This window comes from Periplaneta americana, chromosome 2 (assembly GCF_040183065.1).
Source record: "Periplaneta americana isolate PAMFEO1 chromosome 2, P.americana_PAMFEO1_priV1, whole genome shotgun sequence".
Classification (NCBI taxonomy): domain Eukaryota; kingdom Metazoa; phylum Arthropoda; class Insecta; order Blattodea; family Blattidae; genus Periplaneta; species Periplaneta americana.
The window spans coordinates 67468913-67488616 of record NC_091118.1 but is presented as its reverse complement, the minus strand read 5'-3'; the positions used below and the strand labels follow the sequence as shown (position 1 = coordinate 67488616).

Here is a 19704-nt window from a genome sequence, read left to right as displayed (position 1 = left end):
CTCAGGTTGAGGGCTCGGAACCCTCATTTTGCAAGGACAGCAGCAGTTTCCACTTAAGCAGTGGTTTCCAAGGGCCATGGATCGATGCACTGTCCGTGAAATTCTGTTGATGCTTTGTGTCTATAGAGCGACCCATATTTATGTCCAACTTTTGATTACACTGTAGTAGCGAAACGAAGTAGCAAAACTGTAGTAGTGACCCATTCCACTGCTAAAATGTACCATGTTCCATATCATTAACAGTACAAAAGAAGCTGTCATTTTATTTTACTTTATTGTGTTCTCAGTACGGTCTGAAACATTTAATGTAACCAGAAAAATGTAGTGTAAATCTTAAAACATTAACCATGGCAACAAGACTCTGTGTACGATCGAACACGAATTGCTGCTCGAATGGAGGTGTGGCAGTCCCCAATTATGGTGCAGAGATGGTGGAGAATGGTGAAAGGAAAAAATGCGACTCTGGACTACAAGACCGTCAAGAGACTTCACACCAACTTGATTCACATTGGCTCAGTTACACAACAGAAGGGTGCTGGCCGACCAAAAACAGTGATCACAGAGGAGGCCAAAGCAGTCGCTATTGAGGCCTTCCAGGAGGTCCTAAGAAATCTATTTGATAGTACCAGCTGGAATCTGGTGTATCCTATGGGTCCGTGCAGCGGTTGCTAAAGGAAATGAATTGGTGGCCATGGAAGCCACACTTTGTGCAAGCTCTGTCATGTGAGGACTGTGATATCAGAATGGAGTTAGTGGAGTCTCTACTATCATGGATTCAAGAGGAACCTAACCTTTTGCGACACATTCTATGGTCAGACGAGAGGAGTGTGGCCAGGTGCCAAATGAAATGCTTGTGAGAGCAGTGCAGAACGTTCAGCGACGTCTGAAAAAAATGTGCAGCAAATAATGCTGGTGCTTACATCGAATTTTAATATTGGTGGAATTTTAAGCAATCCTAATGACTGGACTATTAATTCATGCTACTTTGAACCTGTCATGCTAAAAAGTTTACTTGTGATAAACGAATAAAAAGTTGGACATAAATATAGATCTTTCTGTATAGGCCTACCATCGACTGGTTTTTGTAACAGTATCATTGCGTTGTTTTTTTAGTCAAGATGTCTGACAACATGGATGTAACAGTGATTTCTTTGTTAGAACACGAGGCAGATATAGAGGAAATTCTAATAATAATGTAACTATATAGCTTAAATGCATTTTCCATATACAATAGTGATGTTTTAAATAGTAACATTTTGTTACCTTTATTACCCTTTGTTTTATCAATGTTAGCCATGAAATTATAGTATTAAGCTTATTACTTGTAATTCAGCTATTTACTGTAGAAACAGCAGTGTATAAGAAAAATGTTTGTTAATTATGTCAAAATAAAGTTGTAGAAATTCAAAGAGTTAAGTTATAAAATAATCTCGCATAAAAGGTATCAGCATGTTTGATCTAACACAAATCAATGCAGAAGCAGTGTAACATAAATCAAAATTAAGGTTAATTCTATTTATTTTATTTTAAATTAATCATCAGTAACTTATTTCTGACTACTTGATGAAATGTATATTTTTAGTTTTGCACTAAATTAAAGAGCCAGAATAGCCTAACCTATCAAAAATTATTAAGTTACAGTAAACTTACTAGGTTTTCCCAGTCATCTGCCACACATTCTCTTTTAATGTAATGTTTTTATAATTATTATTCGATAAATTGTATAATATGGAATGATTCTGTACCAAATGTAGCCTATAAATTTTTCAGCCAGTCTTAGCTGAACTCAGATGCCATTTTTGTAACAATCCTACCATCAGATGCCGGATCAGTTGCCGGTTATTCATGCGATCCGTGATGTAATATTGTGCAGACTGAGTGTATGCAACAGCGTGGCAATTCGAAACCATCATAACGTATTGTCCATAAGAGAGATCTTTGCGTGGAAACGAAATTCCGGTCTCCACATTACCTGGTGGGACATGCATGGCTCTTGGAAACCACAGCTTTAGTGCGCAGGCTTTTAACATCTTTCGGTGTTCCTGTCCTGATGCTGTTCTGTCATGCTTCTCCCCCCCCCCCCTTATATGGTAACTATTAGTTATGTCCATTTTCAGCTTCCCCTTCAAAATTCTCCAAAGTTCCTTCAGTGGAACGTTGAAACTCAGAATGAGACAAGTGGCCAACAGGCTTGGAGCTGGCATCACATATTCAGTTTTTTTTTCAGCCAAACTCCCTAGCAAGGACGCGTTTTCGCGTACCTTTTAAATATTTCTCCTCCCTTTTCCCCCATTCGCATTGACTTCAGCATTCATCTCTCAAGTCTTCGACGACCATGTGGCTTGTAATAGGTGTCCGAACAAGAGTGCATCAAATGTGACTTTTTAAACTCTACTATTTCTCACTATTTTTTCACAATACCTTCAAGTTTTTCAATACTAAGGTTCTCTAGATATCCAATTTATTGTATTGCGAGAGACATGAAGAAGAAATAGAGTTAACTATATGAAAAAAAAAACAGGCCCACGGCATAATCCATAATATATTTGATGGTGATGATGTTAATTATTATTTACTATTTTTATTATTATTATTATTATTATTATTATTATTATTATTATTATTATTATGTTAATTAGGTGTTTAATTGTGAAATGCAGAACTTATTTATTTATTTGTCTACCTACCTACCTACCTACCTATCTACTTACTTACTCTCCCTGAAAATCTCCCATGAATTAAATGTCTGTTAATATACAGTATAATATACTGAGAACTGTGTGACCCTGTGTTTCAGAGGGACTTCTTCACGAAGACATGGGGAGACAGCTTTGTGGAGAAATCAGACATTCCGAAGCCCCACTATCTACCTGATATAAATCATGCTCATTTTGAATCCTACCTCCGGAAAATTGCAAGGGTAAGCATCAGTCTGTCAAGTTATTTATTAATTATATTCACGTAATAAAAGTTTTCGCTTTTGGTTATGGAGCTGTATATGTAGGAAACTTCTAAAGATTTTTAAAATCCTAATCTAAAAAAAGAAGAAGCGAAAGAAGAGAGGATTGGAAAGAATGAAAAAAGTGAAACTGGTCCAGTTCTGAAGAAGACCAATAACAGGTCGAAACATGTAACCAGGTATGATAGAATTTAACACGAGAAAGTCATATAATACTTATTCCGAAGGACATTAAATTAGTCCACACCTATGGAGTAATGGTCAGCACGTCTGGCCGCGAAACCAGGTGGCCCGGGTTCGAATCCCGGTTGGGGCAAGTTACCTGGTTGAGGTTTTTTCCGGGGTTTTCCCTCAACCCAATACAAGCAAATGCTGGGTAACTTTCGGTGCTGGACCCCGGACTCATTTCACCGGCATTATCACCTTCATCTCATTCAGACGCTAAATAACCTAGATGTTGATACAGCGTCGTAAAATAACCCAATAAAATAAAAATAAACATTAAATTATCAATCTATCATATTATAAAACTGATAGAAGAAGTATGCGGCTTCTACATGTCTGTATGTTAATGAGCAAACTTATATTAAAGTTTAGGAACAGAGACTTTATAATGAGTGTTCCATATCTGTTCCTCTTCTACCATTCTTCTCTCTGTAATTTCATTCCTTATAAATTCTGTTGGATTATAGCCTTGTTATGTGTGATTCATATAATCCTTCTTTCGACTTTTTACGAGCTATTTGAACATTCCAAATTCTTCCTTCCATTATAATACTTGCATTCATCCACAGTGTTGAGTCAGCTAACGTTGTGTACATAGGTTTCCCTACAAAAGATTAGATAAGTCTATCAGACAATTTATTGTGTGTATTTGGAACACTACAAACAGTCTTCTCTCCCACATTTCTTCACATCGAATGTAGCCTACATATTTCAGGGACAGTGGTGTAGAATTAAGAAAAAAATCTGGACAGAAATGAATTACATGTATACTCGTTATGTAATGCATTAAATATTGCAAATTACAAAATTACATGTATGAAACATTTCTGCGTTGTTACACATACTCATATGTTTGCACCTGTAGTTTTTTGTTTTTACAGCTTTACTTCAAAATTGTTTATAGTAGTGATGCCACTAAATTCATAGATTCAATTTCGAATATCAGAGAGTAATAACTAGAAAACTAGAAGTTTTAGTAATGGAAGAACAGAATGGTTTTAGGACTAGCCGCTCATGTACAGATGCCATTTTTACAGTAAAACTGATAATTGAGAAACGGAGAGAGTACAATTTAGAAACTCACTTGGCCTTTGTTAACTATGAAAAAGCTTTTGATCGTGTTGATAGGAATAAACTCTGGCAGATAATGTATAGAAGAGGCTATCCTAATCATTTCATAAACGTATTGAAAAGTATCTACAGAAACACGACAATTAGCATTAATATTGGACACAGCAAATATAGCAAGGATATTCCAATTAATCAAGGTGTAAGACAAGCCTGTGGTATTTCACCAAGTTTATTTTTAATCTATATGGACGACATTCTTAGAGAATGGAACAATAGATCACCTAATGGTATTAAAATTACTCCTAATTTTAGTATTAAGACAATGCTATTTGCAGTTTTTAATTAATAAAAGTGAAGATGATTTACAAAAATCAATATATCAGTTACAAAGAATAAGTGAGAGGTATAATTTTAAAATTTCAGCACATAAAACAAAGACAATGCCTTTTAATGGAAAATACAGTGTCAGAACTAAAATTATTTTAAATGATACACCTATAGAACAGGTCACTAGTTTCAAATACTTAGGATGTGAAGTCACTTACAAACACACAAGTGAAGGTAGAAACAAACTTCAAATGTTCCAACAGATATGTGGTACAATAAATAGAACACTGAAGGGTAAAGCTAGAAAAGACGCACAAATAAAGTTTTATAATGTAACAGCAGTACCAGTTCTGTTATATGGATCAGAGACGTGGACTCTCAAAGCAGTGACAGAAAGAAATTGCAAGCATCTGAAGTGAAGCTCCTAAGATAGGTCAAGAGTTCCACTAGACAAGATAGAATTAAGAATGAAGACATAAGAAGTGAACTAAACGTGGTATCACTGGAAGAAAAAATTCGTAATTTCAGAGAGCAGGGGATTGAACATCTAGAGAGAATGGATAGCAACCGAATTCCAAAACGAATATTAACATATAGACCAAAAGGAAAAAGAGACCAAGGAAATGTTGGAAGGACTCACTGTGAAACCGGAACAGGCTTTAAGCCTAATCTCTAGTTCCATACAAATTTTGTTTGTTACGTCCTAGACGTATGTTATTCAGATATTTCTACATTTCATGTATACAGGATTCTCCTATCAAAATTCTAAACTCCTGAAAACTACGATGAAAGAGTAATGGAACGGAGAAAAATTCTCTCCGGCGCCGGGATTTGATGATGCAGAATATCTGCATGGAAATATCATATGTACTTCAGTACATTAAAATAATATCCTGAAAACTATGTTTGTGGCTATTTGTTTTTATGAAATTAAATCACACTAAAATTAAAGTAAGAGTAGGGTAAAATGGAGAGCATTGAAGAAATAAAATTTGTATTGTTGAAAATGAGAGAACTCAAAGAAAATCGCTCTCTCTCCATTTGGTTCACTACAAGTATCACAAACACAGTCAGCGCTGTGTTTGTGTAATAGTAAACCTGCTCTTTAGCACTGAGTTTCCAGTGGAGGTATATTCACCAAGTCTTAAACTTGGTATCTGGCATGGAAAATCGACTCTTCAGTATTCAACTAACATTGTATCATGTAAAGCAATAGTGGCTTATCATTGGTCAGTGGCGATTCCTTTTAAGGGTGCCAGGTTAGTGCTACTCCCTATAATTTTATTTTATATTCCACCACTATTATAGTGGTGTTATTTTAACAGAAGGGCCACCATCTCTTATTCCTCTCATTGTGTTATACCATGCAATGATGCTGTTTCTTTATTTGCGCTGGCACACAGGGATTGTATGCATGTGTACTTGTTATTTTTCTCAGTTTATCAGTGTGAGCTGAAGATTTGAGTTGTATGAAAGGGTTCTTGTTATTTACACCAGTGTATTTATTATCAGATGAATGGAGATGTGAGCTATTTTCTAAGGTGTTTATTCTCTGTATCAGTTTATTTGTTAGTTTTAACTAAACACGTGTACACTTTTCAAGCACATTGCATTTAATATCAGTTTATTTACTATACTGAAATACAGATAAGAAAATTATTCGTGTAAACAAACATTCGACGCGAAATTTATTATGGGGCTGTGATACCTAATGTGATTTGTTATCTTATTGCAGCGTGGGAACTCTCCACGTGCATTTGGTACAAATATGGAAATTAGTTTCAGTTACTTTGAAGACAGGCAGTGAATTCTATAATGCAATTTTATAATACATTGTTGATAATTAGTTCGATTTTTCCACACAAGAACGATGTGGATGTAAATGAAAATGTTATAATTGTATGAAAATTGTATTATGCAGTAATTTTAATGCTGTTGCTTATGCAGAGTCCTGCATGCTGTATCACACACGCTGATCTCTCTAATATAATGGCAAGTTTTTCTGTTCATTGTGAGGACTGAGTGAACTCGGGAGCACTTCTGGATGTTACAATGATGAATCATCTTGCCTTAGCTGGGCAAACTCGGTATTGAAACAGTATCGAAATATGGACATATTTCACTTGTTACATGAATACATACAATTTCTGTTGCACGTGCAGAGCTCCTACTGATACCTACTAGAATGATTTATTTTGTGCATTGATTGTGTGTTCACAGAGATATCACAAGCATGCTCGCATGAATGCTTCTGCTCCTAAACCAAGTTCTCACAATGAGTTATTACAACACTTCCCGAATCTGAGGGCAGCTAGATCTCTTGGTGAGTTCCAAGTTGTACTTTAATTATCTTCACACACAAATTGAACATGCTAGGTACAGGAAGAATAACTTACTTACTTACTTACAAATGGCTTTTAAGGAACCCAAAGGTTCATTGCCGCCCTCACATAAGCCCGCCATCGGTCCCTATCCTGTGCAAGATTAATCCAGTCTCTATCATCATATCCCACCTCCCTCAAATCCATTTTAATATTATCTTCCCATCTATGTCTCGGCCTCCCTAAAGGTCTTTTTCCCCTCCGGTCTCCCAGCTAACACTCTATATGCATTTCTGGATTCGCCCATACGTGCTACATACCCTGCCCATCTCAAACGTCTGGATTTAATGTTCCTAATTATATCAGGTGAAGAATACAATGCGTGCAGTTCTGCGTTGTGTAACTTTCTCCGTTCTCCTGTAACTTCATCCCTCTTAGCCCCAAATATTTTCATAAGCACCTTATTCTCAAACAACCTTAACCTATGTTCCTCTCTCTGAGTGAGAGTCCAAGTTTCACAACCATACAGAAGAACTGGTAATATAACTGTTTTATAAATTCTAACTTTCAGATTTTTTGACAGCAGACTGGATGATAAGAGCTTCTCAACCGAATAATAACACGCATTTCCCATATTTATTCTGCGTTTAATTTCCTCCCGAGTGTCATTTATATTTGTTACTGTTGCTCCAAGATATTTGAATTTTTCCACCTCTTCGAAGGATAAATCTCCAATTTTTATATTTCCATTTCGTACAATATTCTGATCACGAGACATAATCATATACTTTGTCTTTTCGGGATTTACTTCCAAACCGATCGCTTTACTTGCTTCAAGTAAAATTTCCGTGTTTTCCCTAATCGTTTGTGTATTTTCTCCTAACATATTCACGTCATCCGCATAGACAAGAAGCTGATGTAACCCGTTCAATTCCAAACCCTCTGTGTTATCCTGAACTATCTTAATGGCATATTCTAAAGCGAAGTTAAAAAGTAAAGGTGATAGTGCATCTCCCTGCTTTAGCCTGCAGTGAATTGGAAAAGCATCAGATAGAAACTGACCTATACGGACTCTGCTGTATGTTTCACTGAGACACATTTTAATTAATCAAACTAGTTTCTTGGGAATACCAAATTCAATAAGAATATCATATAATACTTCCTTCTTAACTGAGTCATATGCCTTTTTGAAGTCTATGAATAACTGATGTACTGTACCCTTATACTCCCTTTTTTCTCCATTATCTGTCGAATACAAAAAATCTGATCAATAGTCGATCTATTATGCCGAAAACCGCACTGATGATCCCCAATAATTTCATCTACGTACAGAGTTAATCTTCTCAAAAGGATATTGGACAAAATTTTGTACGACGTCAACAAAAGTGATATTCCTCGAAAGTTACAATAGTTGGTTTTGTCCCCCTTTTTAAAAATAGGTACAATTATGGACTCCTTCCATTGTTCTGGTACAGGAAGAATAACTTAACGAGGGAAATCAATAATGATTGATTGAGAAGAACGGACTTTTTTATCACTGAAGAAAATGCGACATAGATTATAAAGATATATTAATTTTTGGCAGTATAAACCCAGTGACAAGAGAAACTTATGAAGGACTTCTGAATGCTGACGTGATTAAATGTAGTTGCTGCAGACAGAAAATTGCTAAGGCATGAATGTTGTTAAATCTGTACTCAACCTGTTTTAGCTTGTGGTAGAGAAGCATGAACAATACAAAAAGCACCTTAGAGTCTACTAACAATTCAATTCAATTCAGTTGATTAAGCCATTAAACACATAAGTAATAGAATTCATCACATTACATATATATTAGAAAAACTTAGCTATGAGGGTGGATCGGAAAATAACGCACAATAATTGAAAAAAGAAAAAACGTTTAATAGGTAAACAAAAATAAAAAATACACAAATGAACTCACATCTTTTAGCTGCTTTTCTACATAGGCGCCAAGTTTCTCAACACATTTCTCCTATCGTAGTACCAGTTCCAGTGTACCCTGTTCATAGAAGTCCTTCGTTTGGAATATAGCCATCTGCAGACAGTTGATTGCACTTCTGCATTGGTCGCAAAGTGATGGCCGGCCAGGAATTTCTTCATGGGACCAAACAGATGAAAGTCTGATGGTGCAAGGTCTGGACTCTATGGTGGATGCTGGAACACCTCCCAACCAAATATGTTTATTTTATCACGAACAGAAGCTGCAACATGGGGGCGAGCATTGTCATGAAGTTTGACATCGTCAGCATTAATGTTATGGCATTTGTCACGAAGGGCACGACGCAACTTTACCGATGTTTGAATGTAGACTGCAGCATTCACAGTGGTCTCGTGTTTAGTAAAGTCCACCAACGAACACCATGCATATCCCAGAACACTGTCACAAGCACTTTCTTAGCAGATTGCGTCACTTTGAATTTTTTCTTTACTGGGAAGCAGCATGTTTCCACTCCACAGACATCTGCTTTGTTTCGGGGGTGTAGTGGTATGCCTAGGACTCATCACCAGTGACAATTCCTTTCAGAAAGTCATGCCCTTCTGCAGCATAACGCCTTAAGTGGTCCAAGCATGTCATCATTCGCTGGCCCTTATGGTTGTCTGTCAGGTTCTTAGGCATCCAGCGGGCACGAACTTTATGAAATTTCAATGTGTCATGCACGATATCGTACACCACACCTTATGAAATATTGAACTGCTGAGATAAGGTTCGCACTTGGATCTGCTGGTTGTCAAAATTGCCTCTTCAATGCCTGTGACATTCCGTTGGGTTGCAGCTGTTACCGGCTGCCCGGAACGTGGCAAATCACAAAGGTTCTCACAGCTGTCTGCGAAGAATGCGCACCACCTGGAGATGTTGTTAAGGTCCATACAGTCTTCCCTGTACATGCCACACACATGTCCCTGTGAATTTCACTCGGGTTATGTCCTTTAGCCCACAAAAATCGCACAACACTTCACTGCTCTTCACAAGTTGATGACAGTAACATGCGCACCATCATTGTTGCATAGTTCACGCTTCTCTCGCTAGAGCTGCACATCCAAAACAAATTCCGTCTGTTGTAGAAACTTCAAACTATATCTCGGTGAAATATCAACACCCATCTGCAATACCAACGCAGAAAAAAATTGTGCGTTATTTTCCAATCTGCCCTCATACTGTGAAAACAAACAAAATATAACTAAATTTATTAATTAAGAGATAATTTCATTCGAATTTGTGTTTAGAAACTATCCAACAGAGTAAAAACAGTAACTGGACCACTAGCATAGCTCAGGCAGTATACACATTTGTCTGGTATCACTGAAGGCAAATTTTTCAGTATTGAGCAAAATGTTCAGAGGCAGGTCCATGCTAATCAATAAAGTTGTTTTTCATTGTTGTATAGTTAATTGTTGTACATTTAGTTTACCTTGATATTTAAAATCCATTTCGTGATTAATATTTTTTATTTCCTTATTTTTAATTTTGACTTGGCTGGTTCTGTTGCAACTTTATTCAGTTTTACCTGTTTTTTTAATTCTAAAGCTTCTGAAAAGACTAATATTTTCTTAAATTAAACGAATTCGTCATTATAGTTTTACTTTTCTTAATAACATAGTGATGGATAACTCGGGAAGTTGTGTTACCAACAATGGAAAACTTGAGAATTTTTGTTGCCATCATTGTAGAAATAAAACAATTATGTATTTCAAGAATAGGCATATATGTTGTTAACTGATGTGGTAACATTGTTGTATAATCCTGCAATATAGAACACAAAACAAAAAACACTGCAGCAAGATGACGCTAAGTTGCTCCTTGACATGGGTGGTTTTGAATTCTCTGGTTGAAAGACTTGGCCCATTCTGTTGCACGACCCTATATTCAGTGCTCTGTAATACAGCGATATGGCCAATTTGGTAGCAAATTCTTGTTTCACCAGATAGAGATAAACTACTACTTTCAGTATATCTAATTAAAACTCATTTTCTTAGATTTTGTGACTTGACTGGTATATATACTAGATGCCTCAATTTAAAGAAAGAGGCATGTAATGTAAAAACCAGTACTTTATATTAAGATAAACAATGACTAATTTTAGTATGACTATGCCGCATGTAGTATTGTTCTTTTATCTCAATGTAAATATTCAAAGTTCAAAAGAATTAGAATTTAACTGAGTGTTCTTATTTTTATTTGCTAAATATGGCAACTTGTTAATACCATTGGCGAAAGCATGCAACACCAGAGATCGGAGTTAAAATTCTAGAATTTCTAAGTGCAATTTGTGGTGAATAAAAACGGTGTTGGGGTTGGTTTTTTCATCTTAATTATATATATTTGTAGTGTTATTTAATGACCATTAACAGGTTGGTGTCCTACAATACATTTAATGTACGTCAATTTTGCAGCAATTTTTCCAGAAAGGAATCAGTTTGATGTGAGTAGCATTCCAAAAATCTTCCTGCAGCCAAACCTTGATCTCAGCAACGTGGATACTTTTAAGGCTGTTTACCCATTCTCCAAAGAGCCTCAGTCTCCAGTTACCAATGGTGAAGGAGTAAGAAGTACGCAGCGGTCAGAGAAACTACTTCAAGAAAAGGTAAGAACAGAATAAATCAGTGAATGTTCAAAATGATTTTAATTCTATTCCCATTGAACGTGTATTTATATGTATTCGAGTTTTTTTCATCTTCAGATGCTTTTCAGAAGCAATGAGTGATGGCTGGTGACAGTTTGACTGGTCGAGACAATAATAATAATAATAATAATAATAATAATAATAATAATAATACGTTCTGAAATATCTTACAAGCTCCTGTAAATGCTGATGATTTGTTAAGATGATTTGCTAAATCGTTATCTAACTTAGCACTAAAATTGATTAATTTGTAGAAGATGCCCTAGTAGTAAACTACAGAGACTATTTAGAAAAAATGGCATGATCATTACAGTTGTATTGTTCCTTTTTCACTATAGAGACCTTTCAGGAACAATGGTATGATAGCAAGGACTTGGATTTTGTCACATGTTATATTTTTGTCCTGCTTTTTTTTTTTTTTTTTTTTTTTTTTTTTTTTTTTTTTTTTTTTTTTTTTTACAAAAAGCACATTGGTAGTTTTTCTGAACACAATGACATGATTTTCATTGAACATATAAATGCATCTTTACTATATTTTAGCAATAAGTCATATTTCACCATCAAATTGTAGAAAAGCATATTTTTTATCTTATTACAATAGTTTAACAGTTCTCCAAATATTATTCACTTGTTTTGTGTCGATAATGGCATGGGATTTTGTTTGCATTTGGTTATTTATTTTATACCCAGTTATCACTTTTCTCATTTTATAAGTATCGAAAAGATTATTACATTTTTAGTTAAATCTTTTATTCGTAATTCCTTACAATTTCATTACCAAAGGAAGGCGGATATCTGTCCATACCCACTTACCAACCAAAATGCATATATGCAAGGCATACTAAAAGCCTGAACTAACCAAACCTAACCTATAACTGATACTCGACCTTACGAAAATTTTCTTTCTATGTACCTACCAAAAGCTTAAATGCAAGGCGTGCAATCCTGTCTCTCCACCAGCCTCTACTTTCACGGCAACTTTCCACCCATATTCCAGTGTGAAATTGGCGTTGCCACTTAATTTTTGTTCTGTTACACAATATGTATGACTCGACTAGAAACCAAGTATCGTACCTCTTATCTTTGGTAATGCAATTGTAAAGAAATGCCTTCTTATCTACTGGCGGACAACTTAACACTGAGTGAAAGCTGTAGGATATAAATGCTTTCCCATTTTCAGTGTGTTATCCATTGATGTCATGTGGAGTTTCCGAAATGATGCTGACCCTACGTGAAGAGAGATCTATCATGTGCTCGAATAAAAATGGGTGAAATCTCTCAGAGACGAATCTCATGACGAAGATCTTTAAGGGTTGAGACTGCAGGGAAAATACTTTCATGTAATTGATATATAATTTTGTTGTTATTGTTTTCAGTTGTCCCATTACTTGGACATTGTCGAAGTGCAAATTGCTCAACAAGTAGCGCAGAAATCGGAGGCATTCTTCCATGCAATGACTTCACATGATGCGCTTATGGAACAGTTAACACAAACAATCACTGTTGTGAAGGCGCTTAGGTAAGAGGATTTTTGATATAACATGAAGTATAAGTCACTGTTTAATCTTTATACTTTCTCATTATATAAAGTATTGAGAGAAAAAGGGAAATATCTGTTTTCAACATACCTAATACTGATCTGTAGACTCTTCCCATGAGCTAGTCCCACAGAAAATAATCCGCTGATGTCAAGTCTGGTGATCTTGGAGACCACAAACCATGAGAGGTAACATGATCCTTGAAGAAGCTGCTGATGTGTGCTATGACTTCATTAGAGGTGTTGCATATGGTGCTGTCCTGTTGAAAATATTCTTGCATAAGATCAATGTCGTCTACCTGCTCCACTAAGTCCGTAAAAATGTTCTTATACATGTCAGTATTTACAGTTTTCTTCAAATAAAATTTTTTCAATGATCCTGTGACACCACACTCCAACCTTTTCTGGGTGAAGTGATGTCTCATGATACACATGAGAATTTTCTGATGCCAATGTATCGAAGGCAATCTGCTATCTGTCAATATCTACTGAAACTCTTAAAAGTCACCTATGAACACAAAATTATACTAATTAAAAAGTGGGACATCCCACTAAAACATTATACATAGGTAGTGTGTGGATTAGTGTTAATTTTAGTAAATTTGAGTCCTAAAAGTTAGTTTCAAACTACAATGCCTCCTATACTAAATGTAGCAATGGAATGTGAAGGTTTTCAGAATGCAATTTTTTCTAGCATTTTTATGTGGGAAAGGAAGGATTTTTCTACATGAACTTAAACTTCAGCAATTTCTCCTATCATTGTAGAGGAAAACAATATGGCTAATTATTCGGTGCAGGAACTGTCTGCAAACCTTGTTTCTTGGAAGCATAATTTCATGATTTGGAGACATCGACTTCAAAGTAGATTATAAGAATATGTTGTTTGTCATGGAAGTTATTTAAAGAATGTGATTTTTAAGAAATAAGTAGATGAATAAATTGTATCTTACTGCTATTCTTTTCCAGGATAAGAGTTTTCTTTTAATTTTATTCTGCTAGTGTCCTACAAGAAGGCTATGAAAACAGTCACATTTCATTGCCACACTCTATACATTGTTGTTGTGTAGTTAACTGTCCAAAGACAGGTTTGAACCTCATAAGTAACACCAATAAGGCATCACTCATGAGTAAAGAGTGGAATTTAGGCAAAACCCTATTTTTTTCCTTGATACATACAGGCTTGACGTTTAATATTTACATTTTTCATGGAAATATAGGTATAAATAATGCCTATTTCAACGTTAGTGCCTGTTTTTAAGTTTTTTTAATTTTTGCCTCATTTTTCGTAACTGTTTACTGTTTCCCTTAATATTCTGTACCATTTACATTTACATTTCATTTCTGTGCTTCAGTGGCTAGCCATGATAATATCTTTGAAAAATATTGAAGAGCAAGAGGTCAAATGACTTTATTGTCAAACGCCTGGCATTAGAAAACAACAACAACATTCCAAGAGGGATAACAACAACTCCTTAGCAGTGAATAACACAATAGAGAAGTACCTCTGGGCCACTCCTTCTCATTCTTACAATCTTTCATTCCTAAAATTCCAACTTTCAGTCGGCCTGGGTAGCGTAGTGTGCTTAAATGCAACAGGCTCATGTCAGTAGATTTACTGGCATGTAAAAGAACTCCTGCAGAACAAATTATTGTTATTATTATTATTATTATTTTATTTTTATTATTAATATTATTGTTGTTATTATTATTATTATTATTATTATTATTATTATTATTATTATTATTATTATTATTATTGGCGGGCTTATGTGAGGGCGGCAATGAACCTTCGGGTTCCTTAAAAGCCATTTGTAAGTAAGTAAGTATTGTTATTATTATTATTGTTATTATTATTATTGTTATTATTATTATTATTATTATTATTATTATTATTATTATTATTATTATTATTATTATTATTATTATTATATCTTCCTCTGTCTGTCAGCAATATAACACAAACTCGCTGGGTTGTACCCGAATAAGCATTCTCTTACATTCCAAGACAGATAATAACCCCTTCCTTTTTTCTCACCATTTGTAAGTACAGCAGTGAGCGACACAATAGCCACAATAGGTGCTGATCATCTATTGTGAAGCAAACTATGGAAATGCGATTGTTGAATGAAAAACACTAACTTAAAGACAGAATTTCTTCATTTTGTGTATGCATATGTACCTTTGTAAAATGTGAAATGTGTGAAAGTTTCTTTTATCCTAAAATTTTGCATTAAATACATATTAGTGACATTCTTTAACAACAAAAAAGCCTATTTTTTATTTTATAGAGCCTAAATAAAGGAGTTTAAGATCCTATTTTAGGCGCCTAAAAAGCCACTTTTTAGGGCCTAAAATTCCGCTCTCTACTCATGAGGCAAGTAGGCCAGGACATAATGGGGTAGGGTAGCCAGTTCCTTTCCTCCACCAATGCATACATCGCCGATTATGCACATATTACACTAATCAGACTTCAGATGCATACAAACAATTGTTCTTTCTCTGACACATACCATCAAGTGAGATATACTGTCTGATAATAGATATACATATCAGCTGAAACCTCAATCAGAGGTAACCCTATACATTCGAGTGACGAACTGCATGGAGGAAGAAGCAAGTCAACGTGTTAAGATACGAATGGAGAGAGCTTTCGAGAGGGTCACAAAATGTATGGCTATATCCAAACGTATCTATAGTTAATAATATTAACAAGAAGGGCTGTGAAGCTCAAGCTGTGAATTTGTAGTTTGTTATCGAGACAAAGGGACAACAGCAAGTGAAACTGGTGACTGATGTAGATGACATTGACGCAACTGTAATAAGAAACTTGTGTGTAGGATTTCTATAAAATAAAGAGAAGCTCCCACTGTTTTAGGTCTACGTGACAAACTGTCTGAAGCTATAGGTTATCATGGAGGGGCAACAACCTCAGAAAAATACTCAAGAAGCTTGGTTCAGGTGAACACTCAGAGGGTCACAGTATACAAGAGCATCACGTCTTTTATTTATGCAGCCTAAAACCGTAAAGAGCAGAATATCGTATATGTTGATGAATCTTAATGCATTGTCATCCCATCTTGCCAGCAAGTCGTGGAGTAATGGCTGCTAGGAGGAATGTTGGCTTCCATATCTCGAGGACAGCAACTCATCATAATATATGTTCGAGGGGAAATGGAATTTGTTCGAAATATGCCGCTCATGTGTAAGTCATCACAGTCTACAGAAGATTACCATCACCAAATGAACAGGGAAAACTATGAGAAGTAGGTCCAAGAAAAAATTACCCCACAATGTCTTGCTGGAGAAAATGAACTCCAAAGCACAGAAGATTTATTGGCTAAATAACAACCAAATTCCTTTCGACCTGTGTTTAAGGTTGAGGTATGTGCCCTTACCCAAAGATTAGGAAATACAGTAAGAACGAATTGTTAAGAAATATGAACATTTGGGTTTGCATTTACCACTGTATCATCCAGATTTAAATCCGATTGAAAAATGTGGCTGGGTGGCAGCAAGAAACACCACATTCAAGATAGAAGACGTATGTGCTTTCTGCAAAAAGAAATTTCAGGACATGGGACAAAAGAGCTGGCTACCTATTTGCAACTATGTGAAGAAGATCGAAGCGGATTATTGGGAATAGGATGGCATCGGTGAAGTGATAGCATCATAATAAATCCAGGTGAATTTGCCAATGACAGTGACAGCAACATGAAATGAGGAGAAAACAGTGAAAATGACTAGTCAGGAATAAGAGTTTTAGGCAAGTCATTTTCTGAAGGTACCATTTAATGGTTCGCTGTATTTTCTTTTAATTGTAAATAATTTTATATTTTTAATTTACCTATTTACAATATATTCATATAGATAATGCTACGAATTAACCAGGATTACTAACTTCTCATGCCAAAGTATAGAACTTGGAAAAAATGACATAAGTATATATATGTTTAACTATCAGACATATTTAGTAAATGTTTCTACACTGTCAACAATCAACCAACAATCAAAGAGTGCATTGCCTGATCCAATTGGTGTCAGTAATTTAGAATTAAATCCTAGTTCACCATATACTTACTTACAAATGGCTTTTAAGGAACCCGCAGGTTCATTGCCGCCCTCACATAAGCCCGCCATCGGTCCCTATCCTGTGCAAGATAAATCCAGTCTTTATCATCATATCCCACCTCCCTCAGATCCATTTTAATATTATCTTCCCATCTAAGTCTCGGCCTTCCCAAAGGTCTTTTTCCCTCTGGCCTCCCAACTAACACACTATATGCATTTCTGGATTTGCCCATACTTGCTAAATGCCCTGCCCATCTCAAACGTCTGGATTTAATGTTCCTAATTATGTCATGTGAAGAATACAATGCGTGCAATTCTGTGTTGCATAACTTTCTCCATTCTCCTGTAACTTCATCCCTCTTAGCCCCAAATATTTTCCTAAGCACCTTATTCTCAAAGACCCTTAATCTCTGTTCCTCTCTCAAAGTGAGAGTCCAAGTTTCACAACCATATAGAACAACCGGTAATGTAACAGTTTTATAAATTCTAACTTTCAGATTTTTTGACAGCAGACTGGATGATAAAAGCTTCTCAACTGAATAACAACAGGCATGTCCCATATTTATTCTGTGCTTAATTTCCTCCCAAGTATCATTTATATTTGTTACTGTTGTTCCCAGGTATTTGAATTTTTTCACCTCTTCAAAAAGATAAATTTCCAATTTTTATATTTCTATTTCATACAATATTCTCGTCACGAGACATAATCATATACTTTGTCTTTTTGGGGATCACTTCCAAACCTATCACTTTACTTGTAGTTTACCATATAGAAACTTCAAATGAAATAAAAGTACTCATCAAATATTTATAAATAATTTGTATAAAGAATCATTTGGTTTTGTGTGCATCATTTTTTCATATCTTACTTCAGCTATCATATCATCAACGAGTCCATCGAGCTCATAACCATCTTCTTCTAAGATTGCATAATATCAAAGAATCTGTGTTTCTCCAGATCACCAGATCCAATTTCTCCAGATTTTTTCCTTTGGAGCTAAATAAAGGGCAGAGTGTACATACAATTCGCCCAAGAATACTTGCTCAGTTCTGAGAAAACATCGGGAATGAAGTTAACATTGATATACCTTACACTGCAGTGAACATCAAAGAATATAGTGTGACGGGTGAAGGTGAAAGATACTTCAACATTTGCTGAAAGATGGGAGAGATAGGCATAACTGATTAAAAGGTTCATAGGATTATTATTAATTTTCAGCAGTGGAAAAGTAAAATACTTACACGATTTTTAATGTAATGAAAATATTTGTTTTATATTACAGAAAAAGTATTCCATCAGTTTTATAATTTATTATTTTAGTTTTTAAATATTTGAAGAGTGTACTATAATTCGTTTTCTTTGATTAACAATTTTGTTTTAGCTTGCAAAAAAAATCAGGACACTGATGTTTCATTAATAAAATTTATTTTAGTAATTGGAGATGTTTTTTGTTTCAGGGAAAAAATTCACCATATTGATGATTCATTAGTAAAAGATTCTTTAAATATTTTGAGGTTAGAGAGAAAACGTTGCAATCACCTTGTAGTGTATGATAAGGTAAGTCATACATATGGAAATTATTTTCTCTATTATATAATAATGCAAGAATAGAGCTCAGCTTCATTGCTTCTTCCATTCTCAAGTTTTAATCCACAGTAGTCCGACAATCTTGGCATAGTCTTTCTGAAGATAGAAATCAGAGCTGAGAAACTGAATTCACTGACTATTTATCTGTAGAATCACTTAAACACCATTATTTATGAAACATCAGTAAACAATGTATGCTATATAGGATGTAAGTAATGTAACTGTGCATATTTTAACGGCTTATTCCTTGGATACAATACAACAAAAAATTATAATACCGTATTAGTCCCAATTGAATACTTTTCTCAGAAAAAATTATTTTTCTCTAAATGGTAACACTGTTTTACTCAGTAAGTAATATCCATACGTTTCTGATTTTTATTCTTATCATTAGAAAAACCGATAAGGAATGATTAATCCTTTTGCAGTTTTTAAGTGAAATGGACGGTTTTCTTGCAAATTAAATGAAAAGATTAATGCATATCTTATTTCCTGCCGTTAGGAAATCTGGCAACTGCAGTGACTAAAGGAAGGAACAGTGCTATTCAGACTGAGTTTGTGTGTGTATATGTAGGTAAGCTGACAATGCACTGTTATCAGACTATGTAGACTTTTATCGTATTTTTCTTATTAACCCTGCGTTTAATAATAAAATGCATAATAAGTTTTTCATTATTTATTTTAATGTGGTACAGTATTCTATTGCCTTCTTGAATCTACAGAGTTACATCATTTGCACCCTGTATATTAATTCATACACAGAATGGATGCCAGATCATCATCAGCTACCAGAGGGATTAAACCTTACATCCTGTTCTAGCATTAGGAGATCTCTGGAATTGGTCATTCGTCCTCTCTTTCTATATCAATTTGGTTTATAATTAGGAACAATTTTGGGAACTCTCTTTTTTGGTATCCTTTGTACAAGTTCCGATTTATTTAACGATATTGTATATATTCATTAA

The 19704-nt window shown here is 35.0% G+C and overlaps 1 protein-coding gene across 3 annotated transcripts in view; it reads left to right on the top strand.

The window, feature by feature from the left end:
• scat (VPS54 subunit of GARP complex scat) overlaps nucleotides 1-19704 on the top strand; it is a 181425-nt gene that overhangs the window by 62910 nt on the left and 98811 nt on the right. For all 3 annotated transcript variants that reach the window (XM_069817917.1, XM_069817916.1, XM_069817915.1), the window contains exons 3-7: nucleotides 2798-2920; nucleotides 6803-6905; nucleotides 11317-11507; nucleotides 12923-13065; nucleotides 18610-18709. In XM_069817917.1, coding sequence (XP_069674018.1) covers nucleotides 2798-2920; nucleotides 6803-6905; nucleotides 11317-11507; nucleotides 12923-13065; nucleotides 18610-18709 — 660 coding nt within the window. The remainder of the gene's footprint in view (nucleotides 1-2797; nucleotides 2921-6802; nucleotides 6906-11316; nucleotides 11508-12922; nucleotides 13066-18609; nucleotides 18710-19704) is intronic.